This window comes from Macrotis lagotis, chromosome 1, assembly GCF_037893015.1.
Source record: "Macrotis lagotis isolate mMagLag1 chromosome 1, bilby.v1.9.chrom.fasta, whole genome shotgun sequence".
Classification (NCBI taxonomy): Eukaryota; Metazoa; Chordata; class Mammalia; order Peramelemorphia; family Peramelidae; genus Macrotis; species Macrotis lagotis.
In genome coordinates, this window is record NC_133658.1 from 496,559,286 (window position 1) to 496,583,131 (window position 23,846).

The 23,846-nt window shown below is 36.5% G+C and overlaps 1 protein-coding gene across 13 annotated transcripts in view; it reads right to left on the reverse strand.

Moving 5' to 3' along the window:
* The window catches only part of PKNOX1 (PBX/knotted 1 homeobox 1), a 228,685-nt gene that overhangs the window by 104,901 nt on the left and 99,938 nt on the right, over positions 1 to 23,846 (reverse strand). For 10 of the 13 annotated variants that reach the window (XM_074213891.1, XM_074213895.1, XM_074213900.1 and 7 more), the window contains 2 exons: positions 20,163 to 20,262; positions 18,632 to 18,729 (listed from right to left, as the gene is read on the reverse strand). The exons of the other annotated variants lie outside the window; for them this stretch is intronic. In XM_074213891.1, the coding sequence (XP_074069992.1) occupies positions 18,632 to 18,729; positions 20,163 to 20,262 (198 nt within the window). The remainder of the gene's footprint in view (positions 1 to 18,631; positions 18,730 to 20,162; positions 20,263 to 23,846) is intronic. 13 annotated transcript variants of the gene reach the window in all.

The following is a 23,846-nucleotide window of genomic DNA, read 5'->3' on the forward strand; positions in this document are numbered from 1 at the left end:
ACCTCAGGATTTGTCTCCTGCAGCAGCTTTGGCCGAATTTGGGTGGGTGAGTCTGGGCTCAGAGGGAGGATCAGCCCCAGATCAGCCAGTTTAACAACTGAATTGGAACGGGGAGTCTAAGGGCCAGAGAGCCGGACCTGCTGGATCATTGGTGGGGGCTAGACAAAAGGGGCTTGGGTCCACGGGGAAGCAGAGGCGCTGGTGTTGGTGCTGTCCCCCTGGAGCTTGGGGACCAGGCTGGGGGGGAGAGTTCTGGTGCAGGACATCTGTGGACACCATCCCTAGGCTCCTCCGGTCTGAGAAACTCTGAGGGCACACCTCCATTGCACAGAGGCCTCTCCCCAAAGAAAGGCAAACTACTTCTGCCTCAGGCCCAGGTGTGTGAGCAGAAGAACCAGCCCAGCTGAGGAATCACCTCAGGCCAGGGTAAAGGCCACCATTGATTGAAGGCAAAAGAATTCAATAGTTCCAACTCCTCCCTTCTGGCAAAGGGAGAAGGCCTCAGCCAAGGTCACAGACACTGCAGAGAGGGCAACCAGCACCTCCTATTGGCCAGACAGAGAAACTGCACTCAGTAAAGCTTTTAACAATCCCAAGCCCAGGTGAACCAGCCCCCCCCCCCCCCCGCCCCAACTCAAGGTCATAGCATAATGAAGAAGGGTCAGCAGAAAGGTGGATCCATAGAAAAATTCCTGGAAGGGAAAGACCCCAACTCAGAGAGACCTGGAACCTCTGAGGAGAATACAATCTGGTCTCCAGCACAGGAAAGACTTCCTTGAAGAAATAAAGAGAAGGAGCTTAAAAATTTGGGAGAGACAATTAATACCTTGCAACAAGAAAACAAAACCTTAGAAAGTACAATTAGACAAACACAAAAGGAGAATAAATCTCTCAGACCATCAATTGGACAATTACAAAATGAGAATAATTCTCTCAGATCCTCAAATGAGCAAATGCAAAAAGAAATTAATTCTCTCAAAATCTCAATTGGTCAAATGGAAAGCTCTTTCAAAAGTAGAATTGACCAATTGGAAAAGGAGTTGCAAAAGGTTAATGAAGAAACCCCTCCCCCAAAAATGGAGTCTACAGAAACTAATGACTCCATGAGACAGCAAGAGCCAGTTAAACAAAATCAAAAAATCGAAAAAATAGAAGCAAATGTAAAATACCTCATCAACAAAACCACTGACCTTGAGAATAGATTGAGGAGGGGCAACCTGAAAATTATAGGACTTCCTGAAAACATTGAAGAGAAAAAAATCCTGGACTTAATATTACAGGATCTAGTGATGGAAAACTGCCCTGATATCATGGAATTGGAGGGCAAAGTAGTTATTGAAAGAGTACATTGATCCCCACCAGAAAAAGATCCTAAAATGAAAACACCAAGGAATGTTGTGGCCAAACTGCAGAACTATCAGATAAAAGAGAAAATCCTGCAAGCAGCCAGAAAGAAACAATTTAAATATCAAGGAGCCACAGTAAGGATCCCGAAGGACCTGGCTGCATCAACTTTAAGGGATCGAAGGGCCTGGAACGAGATATTTCGAAGAGCATGGGAACTTGGAATGCAGCCAAGAATCTACTTTCCTGCAAAGCTGAGCCTTCTCTTCCAGGGAAAAAGATGGACATTTAACGAAATGGAAGAATTCCAAAAATTTCTGATGAAAAGACCAGAGCTAAACAGAAAATTTGGACATCAAACAGGAGGTTCAAGAAACACATGAAAAGGTTAAAAAAAGGGGGGGGCAGTAAAAGAAAAAAAATGCTATCCAGTAAGTTGAAACTGGCTATATCCCAGTACTGGGGAGGGGGGGAAAGAAAAAAAAAAGATTCTCATAAACCTTGAGAAATGTAACACTAACAAAGAGAATACACCTAGCCAGAAATGATGGACATTCATGACCTATCCATGAGACTACTATCTAATGGGATGTAACTGGTTTTAACCCCACTTGGGAGAAAGACTCTAATAACTCTCAGGAATTTTGACTCTATTTGATAGAATATACTGAACTAGAAGGGACAGACACTCAGAATTTTCTATGACTTAGATAGAATGATCCAAAAAAAAATACTACCTCCCTAAAAAGGGGGACAGGAAAGAGACGGGAGGAGGGAGGGGATTGAATGGGGTAAATCTCATTACACTAAGAGGTACAAAAAAAACCTATGGTAATAGTGGGGAAAAAGGGAGCAGAGGAGAAACACCTGAATCTTCTTCTCATCAGACTTGGCTTAAAGTCAACCTACACATACTCAGTTAACTTATAAAACATCTAACCTTTCAAGTATTAAAAGGGGAAAAGGGGAGGGGGGGGACGGAGAAAGGGAAGGGGAGTGGGGGAAATAAGGGGAAATAACAAAAGGAAGGGAAGGGAAAAGAGAAAAAGGGAAAGGGGAAAGAAAGGGGAGGGTGTGATACAGGAGGGCAAACACACTGAAGGGGCTGAAGGGGGTGGTTTTCAGAAACAAAAGACTGGGGAATATGGATAAAAGGGGGGAAGGGGGAAAATACAAACAGAGGGAAGATAGCATGGAGGGCAATAAAGAATTAGTAATCATAACACTGAATGTGAATGGGATGAACTCTCCTTTAAAACGTAAGCAAATAGCAGAATGGATTAAAAACTAGAATCCTACAATAAGCTGATTACAAGAAACTCATCTGAAGCAGAGAGATACATATAGAGTAAAGGTAAAAGGTTGGAGCAAAATATATTTTGCTTCAGTTGAAATAAACAAAAGCAGGGGTAGCAATCCTTATCTCAGACAAAGCAGCAGCAACAATAGTGTTAAAAGAGATAAGGAAGGAAACTTTATCCTCCTAAAAGGTACCATAGACAATAAAGTCATTTCAATATTGAATATATATGCACCCAGTGGGACAACACCCAAATTCTTGGAGGAGAAGCTGAAAGAACTACAGGAAGACATAGACTGCAAAACTCTACTAGTGGGAGACCTCAACCTCCCGCTATCAGATCTAGATAAACAGAATCATAAAACAAACAAGAAAGAAAATAGGGAGGTAAATAGATTGTTAGAAAAATTAGATATGGCATATTTATGGAGGAAACTGAATGGGGATGGAAAGGAATATACCTTTTTCTTTGCAGTACATGGAACTTATACAAAAATTGACCATGTACTAGGACATAAAAACCTAATGATCAACTGCAGAAAGGCAGAAATAGTGAATACATCTTTCTCAGATCACAATGCAATAAAAGTCATATGCAATACTGGGCCAAGGAGATATAGACCCAGAACAAATTGGAACCTGAATAACCTCATTTTAAAAAAAGAGTGGACCAAAAAACAAATTATAGAAAGAATTAACCATTTTATCCTAGATAATGATAATAATGAAACAACATACCAAAACCTATGGGATTCATTCAAAGCAACTCTCAGGGGATATATTATAGCTCTAAATGTTTATATAAATAAATTGGAGAAAGAGGAAATCAATGAACTAAACATGCAACTAAAAAAATTAGAGAAAGAACAAATCAAAAATTCCCAATTAAATACCAAATTAGAAACTCTAAAAATTAAAGGAGAAATTAATAAAATTGAAAGCAAAATAACTATTGAATTAATAAATAAAACCAAAAGTTGATATTATGAAAAAAACAATAAAATTGATAAACCTCTGGTCAATTTGATTTAAAAAAGAAGAAAACCAAATTGCTAGTATCATAAATGAAAAAGGTGAACTCACCACCAATAAGGAGGAAATTAAAGTAATAATTCGAAATTATTTTGCCCAACTCTATGCCAATAAATTTGATAATCTAAGTGAAATGGATGAATAAATACAAAAATATAAGTTGCCCAGGTTAAATGAAGAAGAGATTAAATACCTAAACAACCCTATCTCAGAAAAAGAAATTCAACAAGCCATTACTGAACTCCCTAAAAAAAATCTCCAGGGCCTGATGGATTCACAAGTGAATTCTACCAAACATTTAAGGAACAATTGGTTCCAATCCTATATAAACTCTTTGGAAAAATAGGGAAAGATGGAACTCTGCCTAACTCTTTCTATGAAACCAATATGGTACTGTTACCTAAACCAGGAGAAGTTAAAACAGAGAAAGAAAATTATAGACCTATTTCCCTGATGACTATAGATGCAAAAATCCTAAATAAAATCTTAGCAAAATGATTACAAGTCATCACTAGGATAATACATTATGATCAAGTAGGATTTATTCCAGGAATGCAGGGTTGGTTCAATATTAGGAAAACTTGTTAGTATACTGAATTATATCAACAACAAACCTATCAGAAATCATATGATCATATCAATAGATGCTGACAAAATACAGCATCCACTCCTATTCAAAACACTAGAGAGTGTAGGAATAAATGGACTGTTCCTTAAAATAATTAGCAGTATCGATCTGAAACCAACAACAAGCATTATATTCAATGGGGAGAGGCTAGAGGCATTCCCAATAAGATCAGGGGTGAAACAAGGGTGCCCATTAACACCACTACTATTCAATATTGTATTAGAAATATTAGCATCAGCAATTAGAGAAGAAAAAGAAATTAAAGGAATTAAAATTGGGAAGGAAGAGGCAAAACTCTCACTCTTTGCAGATGACACGATGGTTTACCTAGAGAATCCCAAGAAATCATCTAAAAAACTACTGGAAACAATTAGCAATCTTAGCAAAGTTGCAGGTTATAAAATAAACCCTCATAAATCCTCAACTTTTCTATATATGTCTAGCAAGAAACAGCAGGAAGAGCTAGAAAGAGAAATCCCATTCAAAGTAACCTCAGACAATATAAAATATTTGGGAGTCTATTTGCCAAGACAGACTCAGAATCTTTTTGAAAACAATTATAAAACACTTCTCACACAAATTAAATTAGATTTAAATAACTGGGCAAATATCAACTGCTCATGGATAGGTAGCGCTAATATAATAAAAATGACAATTCTACCAAAACTAAACTATCTGTTTAGTGCCCTACCAATCAACATTCCAAAAAATTACTTTAATGAGTTAGAAAAAACTGTAAGTAAATTCATATGGAGAAATAAAAAGTCAAGAATTGCAAGGAAATTAATGAAAAAAAGTGCAAAAGAAGGTGGCTTAGCCCTACCCAATCTAAAATTATATTATAAAGCATCAGTCATCAAAACTGTTTGGTATTGGCTAAGAAATAGAGTGGTGGACCAGTGGAATAGACTAGGTGTAAAAGCAGGAGATGATTATAGTAATCTGTTGTTTGATAAACCCAAAGAGTCTGGCCATTGGGATAAAAACTCCCTCTTTGATAAAAATTGCTGGGATAATTGGAAGTTAGTATAGAAGAAACTTAGATGAGACCAACACCTCACACCCTTTACCAAGATAACATCCAAATGGTTACAGGACATAGACATAAAAAACAATACTATAAGCCAATTAGAAGATCAAGGACTAGTCTACCTGTCAGATCTATGGAAAGAGGAACAGTTTATGACTAAGGAAGAGTTGGAGAACATCACCAAAAACCAATTAGATGATTTCGATTACATTAAATTTAAAAGCTTTTGCACAGATAAAACCAATGTAACCAAGATCAAAAGAAATGTAGTAAATTGGGAAACAATCTTTACAACTAATGATTCTGACAAAGGACTCATTTCTAAAATATACAGAGAACTGAGTCATATTTTTAAAACAAAACGCCATTGCCTAATTGGTCAAAGGATATGCAAAGGCAATTTACATATGAGGAGATCAAAGTAATCCATAGCCATATGAAAAAATGCTCTAAATCATTAATTATTAGAGAAATGCAAATTAAAGCTTCTCTGAGGTACCACCTCACACCTCTCAGATTGGCCAGTATGACCAGGAAGGATAATGATCATTGTTGGAAGGGATGTGGGAAATCTGGGACACTATTACACTGTTGGTGGAGCTGTGAACTCATCCAACTCTTCTGGAGAGCTATTTGGAACTATGCCCAAAGGGCAACAAAAATGTGCATACCCTTTGACCCAGCAATAACACTACTGGGTCTATACCCTGAAGAGATGAGGAAAAAGGGTAAAAAGATTACTTGTACAAAAATATTTATAGCAGCCCTGTTTGTGGTGGCAAAGAATTGGAAATCCAGTAAATGTCCTTCAGTTGGGGAATGGCTTAGCAAACTGTGGTATATGTATGTCATGGAACACTATTGTTCTATTAGAAACCAGAAGGGACCGGATTTTAGGGAAGCCTGGAGGGATTTGCATGAACTGATGCTGAGTGAGATGATCAGAACCAGAAAAACACCATACACCCTAACAGCAACATGGGAGTGATGTTCAACCTTGAAGGACTTGCTCATTCCATCAGGGCAACAATCGGGAACAATTTTGCGATGTCTGCAAGGAGAGTACCATCTGTATCCAGATAAGGAGCTGTGGAATTTGAACAAAGTGCAAGGACTATTCCCTTTAATTTAGAAAAAAAATAGATAGCTTATTGTCTGATCTTGTTACCTCTTAGACTTCTCTTTAAGGATATGATTTCTCTCTCATCACACCCAATTTGGATCAAGGTACAACATGGAAACAAAGTAAAGACTGACAGAGTGCTTTCTGTGGGGGGGAGGGGGGAGGGAAGCAAGATTGGGGGAAAATTGTAAAACTCAAATAATATCTTCAATAAAAATAAATTTAAATTAAAAAAAAGGAATCCAAAAAAAAAAGAATTCCTACAGGAAAATTGCCCTGATATCCTAGAAGCAGAGGACAAAATAGAAGTTGAGAGAATGCATTGATCTCCTCAGAAAGAGATCCCCCCCCAAAAAAACCCAACCCCCAGGAATATTATAGCCAAGTTCCACAACTCCCAAATCAAATAAAAAATATTTCAAGCAGCCAAGAAGGACACAATTCAAATGTCATGGAGCTGCAGTCAGGATCACATAGAACTTAACAGCAACTACATTAAGGGATCATAGGACTTGGAATATAATATTCTGGAAGGTAAACAAACTTGGAATGCAACCAAGAATCAACTGCCCAACAAAACTGAACATCTTCTTCCAAAGGGAAAAGATGGACTTTCAATGAACCAGGGGAATTTCAAATTTTCCTGTTGAAACAACCAGAGCTGAACAGAAAGTTTGACTTTCAAGTACAGAACTCAGGTGAAGCATAGAGAGCGGGGGAGAAGGGTAAAATATTAGGGACTTAATGATGAACTGCAGGTATTCCTGCATGGAAAGATGATACTGATAATACTCATATGAACCTTCTCATTTAATAGAGCAGGTAGAAGGAGCTTATATAGATGAAACACAAGAGAAAGCTGAATTTGAAGATATATTGTAAAAATGGAGTCAATGGGTGAAAGGGAAATGTACTGGGAGTAAGAGAAAGGAGAAGTGAAATAGGCTAAGATATTTCATATATAAGATATTTCATGTAGCTTTTGCAATGGTATGGAAAGGGGGAGGTAAGGGGCAATGAGGGAACCTTCATTCTCAACAGAAATGGCTCAGAGAGGAAACAGCATACACCCTCAATAGGGTATAGACATCTAGAGGAAAAAGGAGAGAAGGTGGATGGGGGGAGGGTAGGGGGGCAATAGAGGAGAGGGTGGATCAAACGAGAGGATAGTCAAATATAATACATTTTCTTTTTTGATTTTTGCAAGGTGCTGGGTTTGGGTGGTCTGGCTGGGACCATGGGGCCAGGTAGTTGTTGGTTCTCTGGGGTGGGATGTGGGTTTGGGGTCTCTTGGCTGCAGGGTCGGCGCTCTGCTGCACCACTTGGCTGCCCCACAGCACATTTTTGAAGAGGGACAGAGTGAAAGGAGAGAGAAAATATAGTGGTAATAGGGAGGAATGCATGGAGGGAATTACAATCAGCAACAGCAACTGTGGAAAAATATGGAAGTTAACTTCTGTGATGGACTTATGATAAAGAATGTGATGCACCCAAGATAGAGCTGATGGTATCAGAACATAGACTGAAACACATTTTTTTCTCTTTCTTTTTACTTTATTTCTCATGAGGATTTATATTTTTGTGGGGGAGGGGGTATTATGGTTACTCTTAAACAAGAATATTTTAGTAATGTATAAATAAAAATAATAAAATCTTTAAAAAATAAAAAATAAAGTATAAAAGAAAAATCAGTGCTGTTAACCCATCATATAAATATTAAATTAGAATATTATTCGTCTAATAAATTAAGTAACCGTGGGGCGGCTAGGTGGCATAGTGGATAAAGCACCGGCCTTGGAGTCAGGAGTAACTGGGTTCAAACCCGGTCTCAGACACTTAATAATTACCTAGCTGTGTGGCCGTGGGCAAGCCACTTAACTCCATTTGCCTTGCAAAAACCTAAAAATAAATAAATAAATGAACAAACAAATAAATAAATAAAGTAACTTAAAAAACCAAATACTGCCACTTTTTCAAATACGTTTTCATAAACCACATGGTTAGCATTAATAGCTTCTTGAGAATAATTTGTGAATATCTAACAGTTTGAAAATAATCTTCTATATTAAATTAACATATCTTTTTCCTCCATAAAAGAGGCAGTTTAGGGTTTTGGTTCTATTATAACAAATGGTCTAAAGATTTGTTTTTTCTTTTCCTTAAACTTAAAATTAAACATTTTTTATTTTAAAATTTGATTTTGTATAACTGAAATACTTTATGTCTTTACACACAAAAACATTTATACAAAGATAATAATATTGACTCAAATTAAAAAGTTAAAATAATGTACATATCTTTTGCTTTCAAGGAAGTTAATCTTGGGTTAAAAGCACATGTGCTAGGGGCAGCTAGGTGGTGCAGTGGATAAAGTACAGGCCCTGGAGGCAGTCTTACCTGGGTTCAAATCTGGTCTCAGACACTTAATAATTACCTAGCTGTGTGGCCTTGGGCAAGCCACTTAACCCCATTTGCCTTGCAAAAAACCTTAAAACAAAACAAAACAAAAAATAAAAGCACATGTGCTTTTAACCCTCTTTATAAAGGTTGTAGGTTGCTATCCAAATGAGACAGATGTTAAACAAAATTGGCTGATACTATTCCTTGTGCATTTTTAAAGATGACTGAACAAATGAATGATTATGCTTTTTGTGATCCATAGTTCACCTTCAACCTAGTTTTTATGATTCTTTAAGTAAAGATTTTAAGCTACATGTATGCTAGGAATTATCTTTATTGTTTTCCTTTCATTCCTGGAAAGGTCATAAATTACACATTCTGTCCTTAGACTGGTAGATTCTCTACTACTAAGTTCATTCCTATGTTGATTATAACTCAGCAGTGCTCTCCAAAATAAGAATTATAACCAAGAGGTAAAAAAACTGCAGTTGTCTCCAAAACCTAGGACATCAATGAACCTAAGAAAACAGTTACCCAGTGAATTAACAGCAAAAAAGGTTAATTCTTAATTCCTAATTAGCTACCCCTTTCTCCACCAGTGTGACATGGCCTGTCCACATGGCCCAACTGGCTTGTGCTATGAGATTCACTCAACAATTCCCTTGCTCCTTATAAAATCACTTCCAGCACATTCCTCTGCCCTTGTGCTCACCCCAGCATTCTGTGGCAAAAAGGAATAGGATTCAACTCTGTTGTCCACCCCCAATCTATAAGGAAAAGGTGGAGCTGGAGTTTGTAAAGGAGAGCCACAGCACACTCTGATTGTTGCCTACAGAAACCATGAAGCTAAAGACTGAGAACACTAAAGGTAAATTCTGTAGCATGGGAGGAAGCAGAGACAGCTTTAAGGGAGATATGCCATCAAAGGGGAAGGAATCAAAAAAAAAGTGAAAACAAAGAAAAAGAAAAAAACTGAATTTACTAGAGATCTCAAGAGGAAGAAAACGAAGTTAAATAATATTGAGCAAGGGGCACCTAGGTGGCACAGTAGATAGAGCACCAGCCCTGAGTCAGGAGTACTTGAGATCAAATCCGGCCTCAGACATTTAATTACCTAGCTGTGTGGCCTTGGGCAAGCCACTTAACCCCACTGCCTTGCAAAAAAACAAGAACAAAAACAAACTAAAAAAAAGATATTGAGCAAGAGCATATAAGCCAATAGAAAAGAAATTAATAACAAAAATAATATGGGTTCCAGATTATTTGAGCCCAAACACTGCTGACTAAATATTAAAAGATCAAGTAAAGTGAATCAACGTCAGATGAAGTAGATGAAGATGTGAATTCCCAAAAGGGCATGGAATCAAAGCATAATGTTTCCAAATGGTTCAAAAAAATTATGCCAGCAGAATGTATGAGCTATAAAGCAGAGATAATCAATAAAATAGGACAACTTGAATCCATGGAGGCAAATCTCAACAAAACAAAATAATAGAGAAAAAATGATAAGAAGGATATCTAGAAGGATAATAATGGAAGAAGAGAAGTAAAGGGAGGAACTGAAACAGGCATGGAAGGGGGAAATCTCAGTTCAGAGGTGGGAGGGGGTTTCACTAAAGAACATTTCCATGGGAGGAGAGATATACTAAAATAAAGATGGAGAAATTAATACATGTATAATCTGTGATGATTCAGTACACATAAAGACCACTACCTCTGAGAGAGTGTGTGATACCACCATAGATAGATTCTAGTCTCAGAATAAAAAGAATCAGAGCTGTTGATAAAGAAAAGCGCATGAATGCAGAAAGCAAATCTCATGGCAAATGGGAAAAAAAAATTATCATGGAGGAGTGCAGGGAGAAGTGATAAACACACAATCAGGGACAAAAAAAAATTTCTACAGTAGGGACAAAAAAAAAATTCCTACAGTGTAATTCCTAATTACAATTCCTGTCCTGCAGAAATTGATACTTCTCAAAGTGAGGTACAACATAAAAAGATGAGGAAATAAAGATAACTGTGAATGACTGGGCTATTTGCAGCAATACAATGATTCAAGACAATTCTGAAGGACCTCTGAGAAAAAATGCTATATACCTCCAAAGAAAGAAGTGACAGAATCTGAATGAAAATCAAAGCAGGGGAGGCTGGGTGGCGCAGTGGATAGAGCACTGGCCCTGGAGTCAGGAGTACCTGAGTTCAAACCTGACCTCAGTCACTTAATAATTACCTAGCTATGTGGCCTTGGACAAGCCACTTAATCCCATTACCTAGCAAAAACCTAAAAAAAAAAACTAAATCAAAGCATACTTTTTCTTTACTTGTTTTTCTTGGCGGGGGGGAAGTGTGTCTGTGTTTTCTTTCACAATATGACCTATATCAAATTATTTGCCTTCTCAATAAGGGGGAGGGAGGGAATTGAAGAGAAAAAGGGAGAGAATTTGGAACTCAAAAATCTTTAAAATGATTGCTAAAAATTGTTTACATGTAACTGATGAAAATATTAAATTAAGAAAAATATATAAAATATTTCAAATAATTCAAATAAGAATACCAAATAGAAATTTTAAGTAATCCAATCTCAGGAAAAGAAGCTATATATAAGAGCTACCAAAGGAGGGAAAAATCTACTTACCCTGCTGGATTTACAGAAGAATTCTATCAAACTTTTAATGGACAATTAGTATTAGTATTATGAATTATTCCCAAAAATTGAGGAAGGAAAAAAATCACTTTATCAGACTCCTAAAATAATCCTAATACCTAATATAATATAATCCTAATATCTAAACTATGAAATTATTTAAAGCATAGGAAAACTACAGTTAAATATCATGAATGAATATTGATCCAAAAATTTTAAATAAAAATCCTTTTAAGGAAACTATAGCAATTCATCCAAAAATATTAATTATCATCAAGTTGGATTTATACCAGAGATTCAAGGTTGGTTTTACATTATAAAAACAATCAACCAAAGCCATGGGATTATTTCAACAGATGCAGAAAAAACCTTTAACAAAGTGTAACACTTAGGCTAAGTATAACAATTATGCTTATAAAGTATAATCCTAGAGGAACCTTTTTGGATATGATAGTATTTATCTATTAAAAGTTTCTTAATAAACAGAAAAGTAAAGGAAAGATGCCCATTCTACCCACTGTTACTTGATATAGTTCTAGATATGTTAGCAGTAGCAATAAGACAAAGGAAATTAAATGTATAAAAGTAAAGAGCAGATATAACTATACATATTTATTGATGATATGATGGTTTACTTAGAAAAATCTAAGAAGTCAGTATGGAGATAATAGCTTTAGCAAAGCTCTGGGCTACAAAACACCCCCCCACACAAATTAACAGCATATTTATATATTATATTGTGTGTGTACATATATATGAATATATAAATTCAAAGAGGCAATAATAGGGAAATTCCATTCCAAAAAACTACAAAATGCATAAGTTATTTGGGGATCAATCTACCAAAAACCTAAAAAATTCTTATATAAATTCAACTACCAAGAACTCCTTAAAGAAATAAAGAACAACTTAAACAGAAGGACTAATATTTAGTACTCATGGCTAGAGAATACCAAAGTAATAAAAATGACAATACCAAAATTAATTTGTACTTTTAATGCTATGCTAAGTAATTATCAAGGGAGTACTTTATAGAGCTTAATAAATAATATGGAAAATGGTAATCATGGAAAACAGTAGGGATGAATAGGGAATAGTACCCTCAGAACTCAAACTATACCACAAAACAGCAGTTATCAAAAACACTTGGTTAACATTTCAAAAATGGAGAGGTAGGGGCAGCTAGGAGCAAAGTGACTAGAATACCAGCTCTGAAGTCAGGAGGACCTGAATTCAAATTTGGACTTAAACACTCAACACTAGCTGTGTAACTCTGGACAAGTCACTTAACAATTGCCTTGTCAAACAAAAAGGGGAAAAAAATGAAAAAAAATGTAGAAATAGATCAAAAGAACAGATTAGAAAAGGAAGAATCAGAAACAATGGGACTCAATAACTCAGTGCTGAATAAAGAGGAAATTATAAATTATTATAGGAAAAATTTCTTTATTTGATAAAAAAATGGCTGGGAAAACTGGTTATCAGGTCTGATAGAAATTAAACTTAGACCTTATATGACTGTCCATAAAAATTCAGACTGGATATGAGACCTTACTATTAAAGATTATGCCATAAAACAAAATTGTAAGAGAATCAGATCATATACCTTTTTCAACTTAAAGAAGGGATAGTCAAACCAGGAATAGAAGCAAATAACAAAGGTAAAACAGAAATCTCTGAATAATGAAGTTGAAAATCTTCTGTACAGACAAGAATGATCCCAGGCTGAGATTTGACTAGGCATAATTAACAATATAAGGAATTTTTTTAAAAGACTAGAGAGCCTTTAGAAAAGGTAGGTAGTTCCCTGAAGAACAAATATTAACATATTTATCTGATTCACTTATGGACAGTAGGGGCTGTCCTAAACAATTTGCTCACAAAAGCCAGATTTTGTAAGTGGAAGGAAATAAATGAGGACTCCCAGTTGCCAGGCCATTTTGATACAATACACTGTTAAGAGAGCATTAAATGATCATTGTTGGAAGGCGTGTGGGAAATCTGGGTCACTATTACATTGTTGGTGGAGCTGTGAACTCTTCCAACCTTTCTGGAGAGCAATTTGGAATTAAGCCCAAAGGGCAACAAAAATGTGCATACCCTTTGATCCAGCAATACCACTACTGGGTCTATACCCTGAAGAGATGATGAAAAAGGGCAAAAACATCACTTGTACAAAAATATTCATAGCAGCCCTGTTTGTGATGGCGAAGAATTGGAAATTAAGTGAATGTCCTTCAGTTGGAGAATGGCTTAGCAAACTGTGGTATATGTTTGTCATGGAACACTATTGTTCTATTAGAAACCAGGAGGGATGGGAATTCAGGGAAGTCTGGAGGGATTTGCATGAACTGATGCAGAGCAAGATGAGCAGAACCAGAAGCAACCTAACAGCAACATGGGGGCCATGATCAACCTTAATGGACTTGCTCATACCAACAACCAGGCACAATTTTGGGATATCTATGATGGAGAATGCCATCTGTATCCTGAGAAAGAACTATGGAGTTTGAACCAAGGACTATTATCTTTAATTTAGAAAAAAAAAACCCCTGATATCTTATCATCTGATCTTGCTATCTCTTACACATATCCTTTAAGGATATGATTTCTCTCTTATCACATTCAATTTGGATCAATGTATACCATGAAAACATGTAAAGACTGGCAAACTGCCTTTTGGGGGGGAGGGAAATGATTAGGGGAAAAATTGTAACACTCAAAATAAATAAAATATTTATAATTAAAAAAAAATTAATAAAACTAAGGATTTGGAGTTAAAAAAAGAGAGAGAGCATTAAAAAAAAAAGTTGGAAAAGCCACATGTCTTTTCAGCAGTTGTGGGCAGAAATCAGGCCAGACTGGCTTCCTAAATCTGCTTACCTAGTTCTGAAAGCAGAATTAAGAAGGTATTTTCTGCTTTAAAAATTAGGGATTTTCAATGAACTCTACCCTGCCAATTATGTTTAGAAGTTCCCCTCTCCTGATAAACTGAAGGCCTTCCCTCCTGGAAGCCATCCCTAACTAGGAGCACTTTCTCAATCCAGGATTACACAGATATACATAGGGTCAGTCTTGTCAGTTCAAGCAGAACCCTTCAATATTGCCCTCCCAGGGGCCCCACATCAAAAGTAAAGGAGGAATTTAAGTATTTGATCCTTAAACCAAGTTCAGCAAAGAGACTGATGGCTATGAAGGCAGAGTCCTGATTAGGAAGTACCAGAAGAGAAAAGAAGGCGCCTTGCTTACTTTCCTCAAAGCCTCAAGATCCTGTCTGCCTAAGATGCTGATTGTTAGGAATGAGGAGGTCAAGTCTTCCAAATATGCTTGGGTCTTTCTATTAGATTAATGGGGGTTTAGAGGTTCTATACATTCAGTTGACATTTACTTAGCAGAAAATGGGATTCAGATTTTTAAGGGTCTAATATTAGATATTTCAATTAGCTATCCTCTGGAAGACTAATGTGCATTAGATAGCTCTTCCAGAGGAATTCAGGTGACTTCATCCCTAGCAATTACACTTGGGTGAAATATGGAAGCCCTTGGATGTGGGAGATTTTGAACAAGCTATCACATAAGGGTCAGAGATAGCTGTTGGACAGAGGCAGAATCGGGAGCACAGCCCCTCTTCATAGTTGTAAATCAGCTTGAATATTTTTGTTGGCTTGATTTGTTGGGTTCCTGGTAGGATGGTCCCAGCTTAGTCAACAGTTTCGGTAGCCAAGACCAAGACTGAAGCTGTGTGGAAACCTCTCTATCCTCTGCATCATTAATACTGAGAGTTACTGCAATCCCCAGGGCCAAAGAAGAAACATCCAGTCACATAGCAGTCCACATGACAAGCCTGTACAACACCTTCTTTAGTCAGTGAGGAAAGCAGACAGGAGCTGGTGGCTTGCTTAGGAGGCAAACAGCATGCAGCGCTCCTTGAAGTGCTTGATACAGCATTTACTGAAACTATCGGCCAGTCCCCAGTGACTGGTATAGTGTCACCAACTTGTAAACACGTTTTTCTCTACCTCACTCACCCAGGGCAGTCAGGAACAATCCACTTTTACCGAGGTAGGCCCCCTACATTCTTCCATACTGATCAGGATCATCTAGAGAACAAGGCCCTCCCACCAGGGTTCCACTCCATTATTATACTGGTGGTATATATACTGGTGGTGTGCTGAGTGAAAATTCCTTTGCAACTACTTCCTCTGCTGTTTGAATCTCTGCTCTTATGGACAGAAAGTCAAACAAGTCATGGAAGACAGAGGGCCCTCCACTCTGAAGGGGCACACCCAGCCCACATTCCCTTCTGATGAGAACTGGGCTTGACTAAAGTCAGCTTAGTTTTAGCAGACCCCTGGTCTCTATTTGGGGACCCTTCCTCTCACATATAGGATCAGCAGACAATCTGTCACTTTGATCTGGGTGTTCTAAACAGTCCTTCACCTTAGAGATATGAGGAAATCATTTCACGTGTCGTTCACTGGATCCCTATGAGCTAAAGGGACTCAAATTCCTGAAAGTGACTCCCTCCATCTCTGGAGGATCCCTGCAGCACTCACACTGACAGGCCCCAGGTTCTAGAGGTGCTCCTTTCCTGAGGTGGCCTCCCTTTGAGAGGCACCTCTTTCATATAAGCTACCAGGCCTTGGTAACCAGGAAATGCCTAACCTATGTATATTTTCTTTTGTTGTGCCTAAATATTCTCATTCTAAACAAGGTTACGCAAGGCACTGATTCTAACAGGGCTGGCAGAGCCCAGGAAGTCTCCATTGTTAAGTACAAATGATATGTTCAAGAATGTGACAAAGCCTTGCCCACCCATATCAGTGCCACAGAATAGTGGCTAATTGAGAACTTTCTCCTGAGAATGATGTCTTTGAGTCCTTTGTCCTCACCACTACCAGCACTAGCCACCTGGATACCTCCTTAGAAAGACCTTCCTGGTGAGATTGGCTCCTCTGGTTCTCTATCATACTCAACCTAGTTTCTAACTGAGTCCCCAAGAAGAAGTTCGCCTAGTGGGAAGACTCTAGTCCACCTAAATAGCCTGTGAGGCTACCCTACTAGAAAATGGGGAAGGAGCAAGTTATCAATTACATGGATTATTGGGCTCTCATTTTTGGCCTCAAAATTGGACAGACACCTGAATGTTCAATAGCTAGACTATCAAGGAGGTCTCCCCTGTGGAAATAAGACTGATGGCAGAACTTTGATGATGAAGCCTACTGCTCAGGTACTTGGGTGGGTCAATGACAGCATTAAAACAATCCCTTCCCCCAGCTATATTTCTTCTGGGGAATATAACTGTACTCTGGAAAAACCTCGCTTTCGCTGCAGCCTTTTCCCAAATGGTGAATCTCTGGTTTCACCATAGGGGCAGGATTCAAGTGGGCATAGAAGCATCTTCATCTTGTGATGAAGTTTTCTTGGTCTAGCTCGATCACCAGGAAAGTCACATACCCCAGGGGGGACTCATATGATCTAAACCTAGCAAGGGTTGAAGGTTTTATTTGGCCCTTAGGGCAACCACATACATATTTCATCTACAAAGCTATACAAGATTGGGTCAAATCACATAAAATCACCTGGACTTAATTGCTTTAGCATTCTTAGGCAAAAGGACTTATCAACACAGGAATGGACCTTTTCTAAGACCAACGCGAGTTGTTGGCCACCAGCTTTTTTGCAGTGCTGGTTTTACCCCTCCATTACCACCAGCTGACTAAAATGGAGGGTCTCTCTAACCTTTCACCTCTTTAATCACAGCCCCAGGGACAAAAGGAAAGGTGGTGATGGTATATTATTGTTCCCAGAAGCACCGCAGGAAATGCTGTCATCCCTAGTCCTGCTTCACTGGGAGCTGTGGGGCAAACACAACAAGCACCAAATGGAGCCAATTTACTCCCAATCTATTTCCTTCACGCTCACTTTACCTTTTCCCTGAAAGTCAAGGAGGACTTGAGAGTGGACAGAGGCATAATAGACCCTAACTACAGAGAATTAGGCATCTTAGCTGTGAGGGAGTCCAAAAAAAAAAGTTAAACATACACTTTTTAAGGCGGCAGAGAAATACATGACTGTTAAAATTTTAAAAGTGAGATTCAGTCACCTGGAAAATGTACCTTTGTGGGACACCTCCAATGAGGTCAGTTAAAAGTGACAGCCGGCTACTGTGACATAGTTACTACATGATAGCTTTTAAGTTTTCACTTAATACAATGAGAATATGCTTTGCCTTTTGAACTCTTGCAAATGACAGCTATAATGTTCCTTTTAAACCATGTAGCAAATGATCCCACATTCAATTTATTTTATTACTTTAAGAATATAATTTGTAACTTTTTCTTTTGGGTTCCTTCCCATTATCCTAAAACTAGATTCTTAACCAACCAGAGAATTTTATATCTATAAAGCATAAACACTTATAAACTATGGAATTTAAAGAGGTTTGTAATAATTATTCTATGTATTTACAGACATATGTCTCATATGAAACATTTTAGGGGAGACTGAACCTATAATTTCATTAGTGCAGGGAACACCACAGGAGGAATTTCTTCTGACCAGTGGAAGGGCCCCTTCTCTGAAACTTAATAGTCTTGGAAAGTTGCTTGGGACACTGAGACACTAAATGATTTTCCCAGCCAATTTGTATTGGGAAGCAAGATTTGAATTAAGGCCTTCTTGACTCCAAGGCTAGCTCTTGATACATTATGCCAGTTTTCCTCTTACATATATAAAAAATAAGTGTTCCTAATACAAGAAATTATAAAATTTGTTTCTAAACAAAAACTAAAAATGATTCAATAATATCACTTCAATGTAAAATAGCTTTCTATCATCAATATTTCCTTAAAGTTAAGAGAAAGTAATCATCAAAGGTAAAAACATTATTTACTAGAGAATGCTCAATTCTTTTAGTTATATTAGCAGCTGCTTTAAAAGCTCTGCAGTTGACCTGAAATTTCAACAACAGCTTTCAATTAATATTTACAACAGAGATGACTTAGTTGAAATTTAGTCTGATTTAATACTAACCATGGTGGTACTGCTTAAATGCTTGAACACTTTTCTCACACCAGTCAAAAACCAAACCAACCTTCACATTCTTCTTTGAGTATTAAACCCACCTGTGAATTTTGGATCCTAATGGTTCCAGGTGACAATGCCTGTGTTACAACTTGACCTTGTGGAGTGACCACTGTAACAGGCTGATACACTGTGCCACCTTAAAAAGGAAAAAAAAAAAATTAAATTTTATTCCTTTACAAGATTTGCTTTACTACTGCCTAAATACCCATTTCTAACACAAAGCAGTATTTTTATATTGATCTATATTAACACATAAGCAATTCCTAGATAACATCACTTAAAAATGAAAACTAAATTAAAATCAAATAATTGAACAAATTTATTGAGTACCTGTTATAGGTAGAAAGTCAAACCCTGATCATGTAACTTTTCACCTTTTTTCCCACCTGTTTTGAAATTCCTTGAAAATACAAAATATTTCCAATATTCAACAAATATTCACAAACCTGGGACCTGAGAAGGTTGGAGGTGAGTCTTATTTCTCAAGTGATTTTATAAATAAAACTCTGCACAAAACAAAGTCCTCCATGGGAATCCTCCCTCCCTGTACATTTTAGAAGCTGAAATGAGCTGCCCAAGACTGTAGAGCCAGTAAAATGCAGGGCTAAGACTGGAATGAAATCTAACTTTGAAAACAGGGCTCTTTCCACTGACTCCAACTGACTGATGAAATGAAGGCACCTGTCCTGCTAATGACTAGAAGAGTTCTAGGTGAATTATTTCCTGTATGATTCCCATTATTCTTCTCCCAAATTTTTTCTTTCCAACTTCTTTCTCCACCTATTCTATCCTTATTATCTCTAGGAATAAGTATTGCTGCAACACAAAATAAGTCAGTCAACCTATTGAATTATAAAAGTAGAAAAGAACAATCATCATAATTCTGGGTGAAGGAATGTAGATTAGTTGTAATCAACACTTCGAATATTTGAAAACTAGACTAAGGGGATCTTTCTGAATCCATTTTGAATGAACTATTAAAACATTAAAACTGCACATTTTAATTTAATTGTATTTTCTATGAAATGGCAGCAACTCTTTTTCATATTTGAATTCCAGATGGTATCAATAGATTAAAACAGAGAGAAGTCTTTAAAGAAATCCCCACACACATCAGGTATGTTATTTCATTGGTATAAGGAAACTCCTTCTATCAATGAAAATGAGTTGTTTGGTAGTTCTAAAAGACTGACTTCCCCAAATTCAGTAAATAAGAGGTAAATTGAATTCAAGAGTCTTCCTGACACTAAATTAGCTTTGCTAAACTGTCCCTCCAGGGACTCAATTATTTGAAAATGATGAATAGTTTTGCTATGTAACATTTTAAGAATTACAGAAACCTTAAGGCTTTTTCAGCCCTTGATAAGTTAAAAAAATCATTTTGCATAAAGATTGCTTGATAGGCAATAAGTACAAGAGTTAAGAATTCATTTCAGTTATGCTGCATCTGGAACTCACAAATAAAAAGCTATTAGTGGGGAAAAATTCATGTATTTCTTAATTATATAATATTGAAAATGAATCATGTAAAAAGAAATAAAACCTATTCACTTTTTCTTAGGGTCATACCTGCCACAGTTGCCATAGTTACATTTCCTTGTTGCAATGCTGAAGCTGGGACCACTATCCCCTGGGGACTGAGTGTGCCTGTGATGGCACTTTGAATTTGCTAAAAGTTATGAGGTAAAAATGCAATTATTATTCAAGAAAAAGATGATTCAACAATTGAAAAAGTAGCATGCAATGGAAACGTCAATAATGGAAAGAGGCACTTATTAAAACAAACATTAGTAAACTTGTTAATAAAATATAAAGCACAAACAGGTTCAAAATTTACTCATCATGAAATATGCCAATATTACATTGGTTTCAATATAGATTCCTATTATCTTAACCAAAAGCACTTATTTTTGCAACAAATGAAAGATAATTAATTCTTACCTATGTAAAAATACATAAACTCCTTTTGTGATATAGCTATCATTCACACAGTTTGGTAACTGTACCAAAAAAAAAAAAATCCATGACTCTGGGGGGGGATCCATCTCCATTCTCCCCAACAGCAGACCTCCATAGTCTGGGGCTATTTTCTGAATACCAAATCCACCTTCAATAAAAAAGGATTTGCTTCTACTCTAAGACCAAGAATACTCTAAAATTAAAAGCAATTCAAAAGAATTCTAAAAATATTCTGAGCAATTTCTCTATTATAATGTATGGACCTTTGAAGTTACAAACATTTAAAAAGATAACACTCTTTAAAACAATTCCTTTTCACTTTAAGAGTTATTTGCGGTGTCATCACACATCACATCCTTGAGACACTGTCAGTACAAAGAACTTTAAATACTAAACAAAAAATCACAGGCTAACCTATCATAAGAACAAAACATAATCTTTGTCATATGAAAGATGAAACATGTTTAGTCTTATACACCAAACAGAAGATGTTCAAATATACAATATTCAAAGAGACTGAATTAATACTCATTATCAATAAGACCCAAATAATATATATTTTTAACAGGGAAACAAAATCATAGGAGTATTCATACACTGAAAAAAATCATAATAAATCACTATTAAAAAATTATAACAAAAGTTGTCATGTACATTGGTCTGGTGAATTGAATTTTTAAAACTGAAATCAAAACTTTATTGACTAAATCCTTTTTTTTAGGTTTTTTTTGCAAGGCAGATGGGGTTAAGTGGCTTGCCCAAAGCCACACAGCTAGTCAATTATTAAGTGTCTGAGACTGGATTTGAACCCAGGTACCCCTGACTCCAAAGCCGGTGCTTTATCCACTGCGCCACCTAGCCACCCCTTTATTGACTAAATCTTAAACAACTTTAATGTATATCTTAAATTTACTCTTCATTGTTAAATTTTAAGTATATAATAACCACTGGTGCTCAAATGTCTGGTTTTGGGTCATCATGATAAAAATAATTAGTGTCATATACTTCTTAATAAATAATTTTACTAGCGATCCATAATCATATGAAAAATTACTCTAAATCACTACTTATTAGAGAAATGCAAATTAAAGCATCTCCAAGATACCACCTCACACCTCTCAGACTGGCCAATATGACCAGAAAGGACAATGATCATTGTTGGAAGGGATGTGGAAATCTGGGACATTAATACACTGTTGGTGGACCTGTGAACTCATTCAACCTTTGTGGAGAGCAGTTTGGAATTATGTTTGAAGGGCAATAAAAATGTGCATACCCTTTGATCCAGCAATACCACTACTGGGTCTACCCTGAAGAGATCATGAAAAAGGATAAAAACATCACTTGTATAAAAATATTCATAGCAGCCCCGTTTGTGATGGCAAAGAATTGGAAATCAAGTAAATGTTCTTCAGTTGGGGAATGGCTTAGCAAACTGTGGTGTATGTATGTCATGGAACACTATTGGTCTATTAGAAGCCAGGAGGGATGGCAATTCAGGGAAGCCTGGAGGGATTTGCATGAGCTGATGCCGAGCGAGATGAGCAGAACCAGAAGAACACTGTACACCCTAACAGCAACATGAGGGTGATGATCAATTTTTTTTGTTGTTGTTTTTTGGTTTCTTTTTTTTTAGGTTTTTGCAAGGCAAATGGGGTTAAGTGGCTTGCCCAAGGCCACACAGCTAGGTAATTATTAAGTGTCTGAGACCGGAAGATGATCAATCTTAATGGACTTGTTCATTCCATCAGTGCAACAATCAGGGACAATTTGGGGCTTTCTGCAATGGAGAATACCATCTGTATCCAGAGAAAGAACTGTGGAGTTTGAACAAAAACCAAAGACTATTACTTTTAATTAAAAAAAAAATGTTATCTTATTTTATAATTTTGCTATCTCTTATACTTTATTTTTTTCCTTAAGGATACGATTTCTCTCTCATCACATTCAACTTAGATCAATGTATAAGCCATGGAAACAATGTAAGGACTATCAGACAGCCTTCTGTGGGGGATGGGGGAGGGAAGCAAAATTGTAAAATTCAAAATAAATAAATAAATTTTTTTAAAAATGGTACTGAAAAAAAAATGAATCATTTTACTAATGGTGGCCACAGCTACCATTTTACAGAGTAGAGAGATTTTTGTGGATTAAAGTCATATAATAAAAAAAAACTAAAACAGTTTTTCTTCTGATAAAGCTAATCTCAGACATTAGGAGAAGCTTAAATCAATTAAAATTTTAATGAACTTTTTCTTACTTATATTATGCCCTCTAAGGTTCCAACATAAAGACATTTTTATGTCATGTTTCAAAGGCTTGTTGAAATTCTCCAAGATATTTCCTTAGGGTGAAGATTTGGATCAGAAAAGGCCCATAATCATCATTTCATATATTAGAGAGAGAATCCTTCTAGCCTTAAGATTTAGAGACTACATAATGTCAGAAAAGTTTCTGAGCTTTGGCAATTCTAAATTGCCCAAGAGGAGTCCTTAAAACTGAATCAAGTCAACAAAAGGCTCTCTAAAATGGTTCAGAATGCCCAAAGATGTCCAAAAATTATCTTTCTAGCCCCAGTCCTGGTAAGACTCCTTATTTGAAAGGCACCACTCTCAAGATATTTCAAAGACCTGCAGCCATCCTAGATTTTGTGGAAAGCTCCCAGTCTGCATAAGCAGAATGACACTGTCTAAAAATGGGTCTAAAAATGAGAAGAATCCAGTACCTACACAAGAAAAATAGCAAATAAACTGGTATTCTCTTTTACTTTTTAACACAGTTTTCAGCAGATATAAAATCTTATAATCAGAAATCATAGTAAAATCTTCTCTAGAGTGTCTGAGTAATAAAGTATCCCAAATAATGAAAAATTTAACTGGTTAAAATTCTAATTTTTTAAAATTTTAACTCCTTCTGATGGATAAGTCCAGATTAATAAACACCTATCCAAGCATGAAATAACTAATCCTTTCTTAAATGATTGAAAGATATTTAAAGATCATTATTATCAATGAGTGCTATAAACTGTTTGGGAAATGAGGCTGAATTTCTATCAGTTCAATTAAGATACAGACTAGAGTTTGCTTTTTTTCCCCCCATGTTTTAAATCCCAACTTTTAGTTGAATTTCTTATCTTTGGCCTTGAGTAAAAAGTGCAAAACTTGAATAACCTCTAGTGCCCATTTCTTCAAGGCTATCTTTTTTTATAAAACTAATTATTGGTTTATGGTCTAAAGCAGACTTTTGCTTAGATTGTTTTCTTATCCTTAATATCACTGTATATTCCTATACATT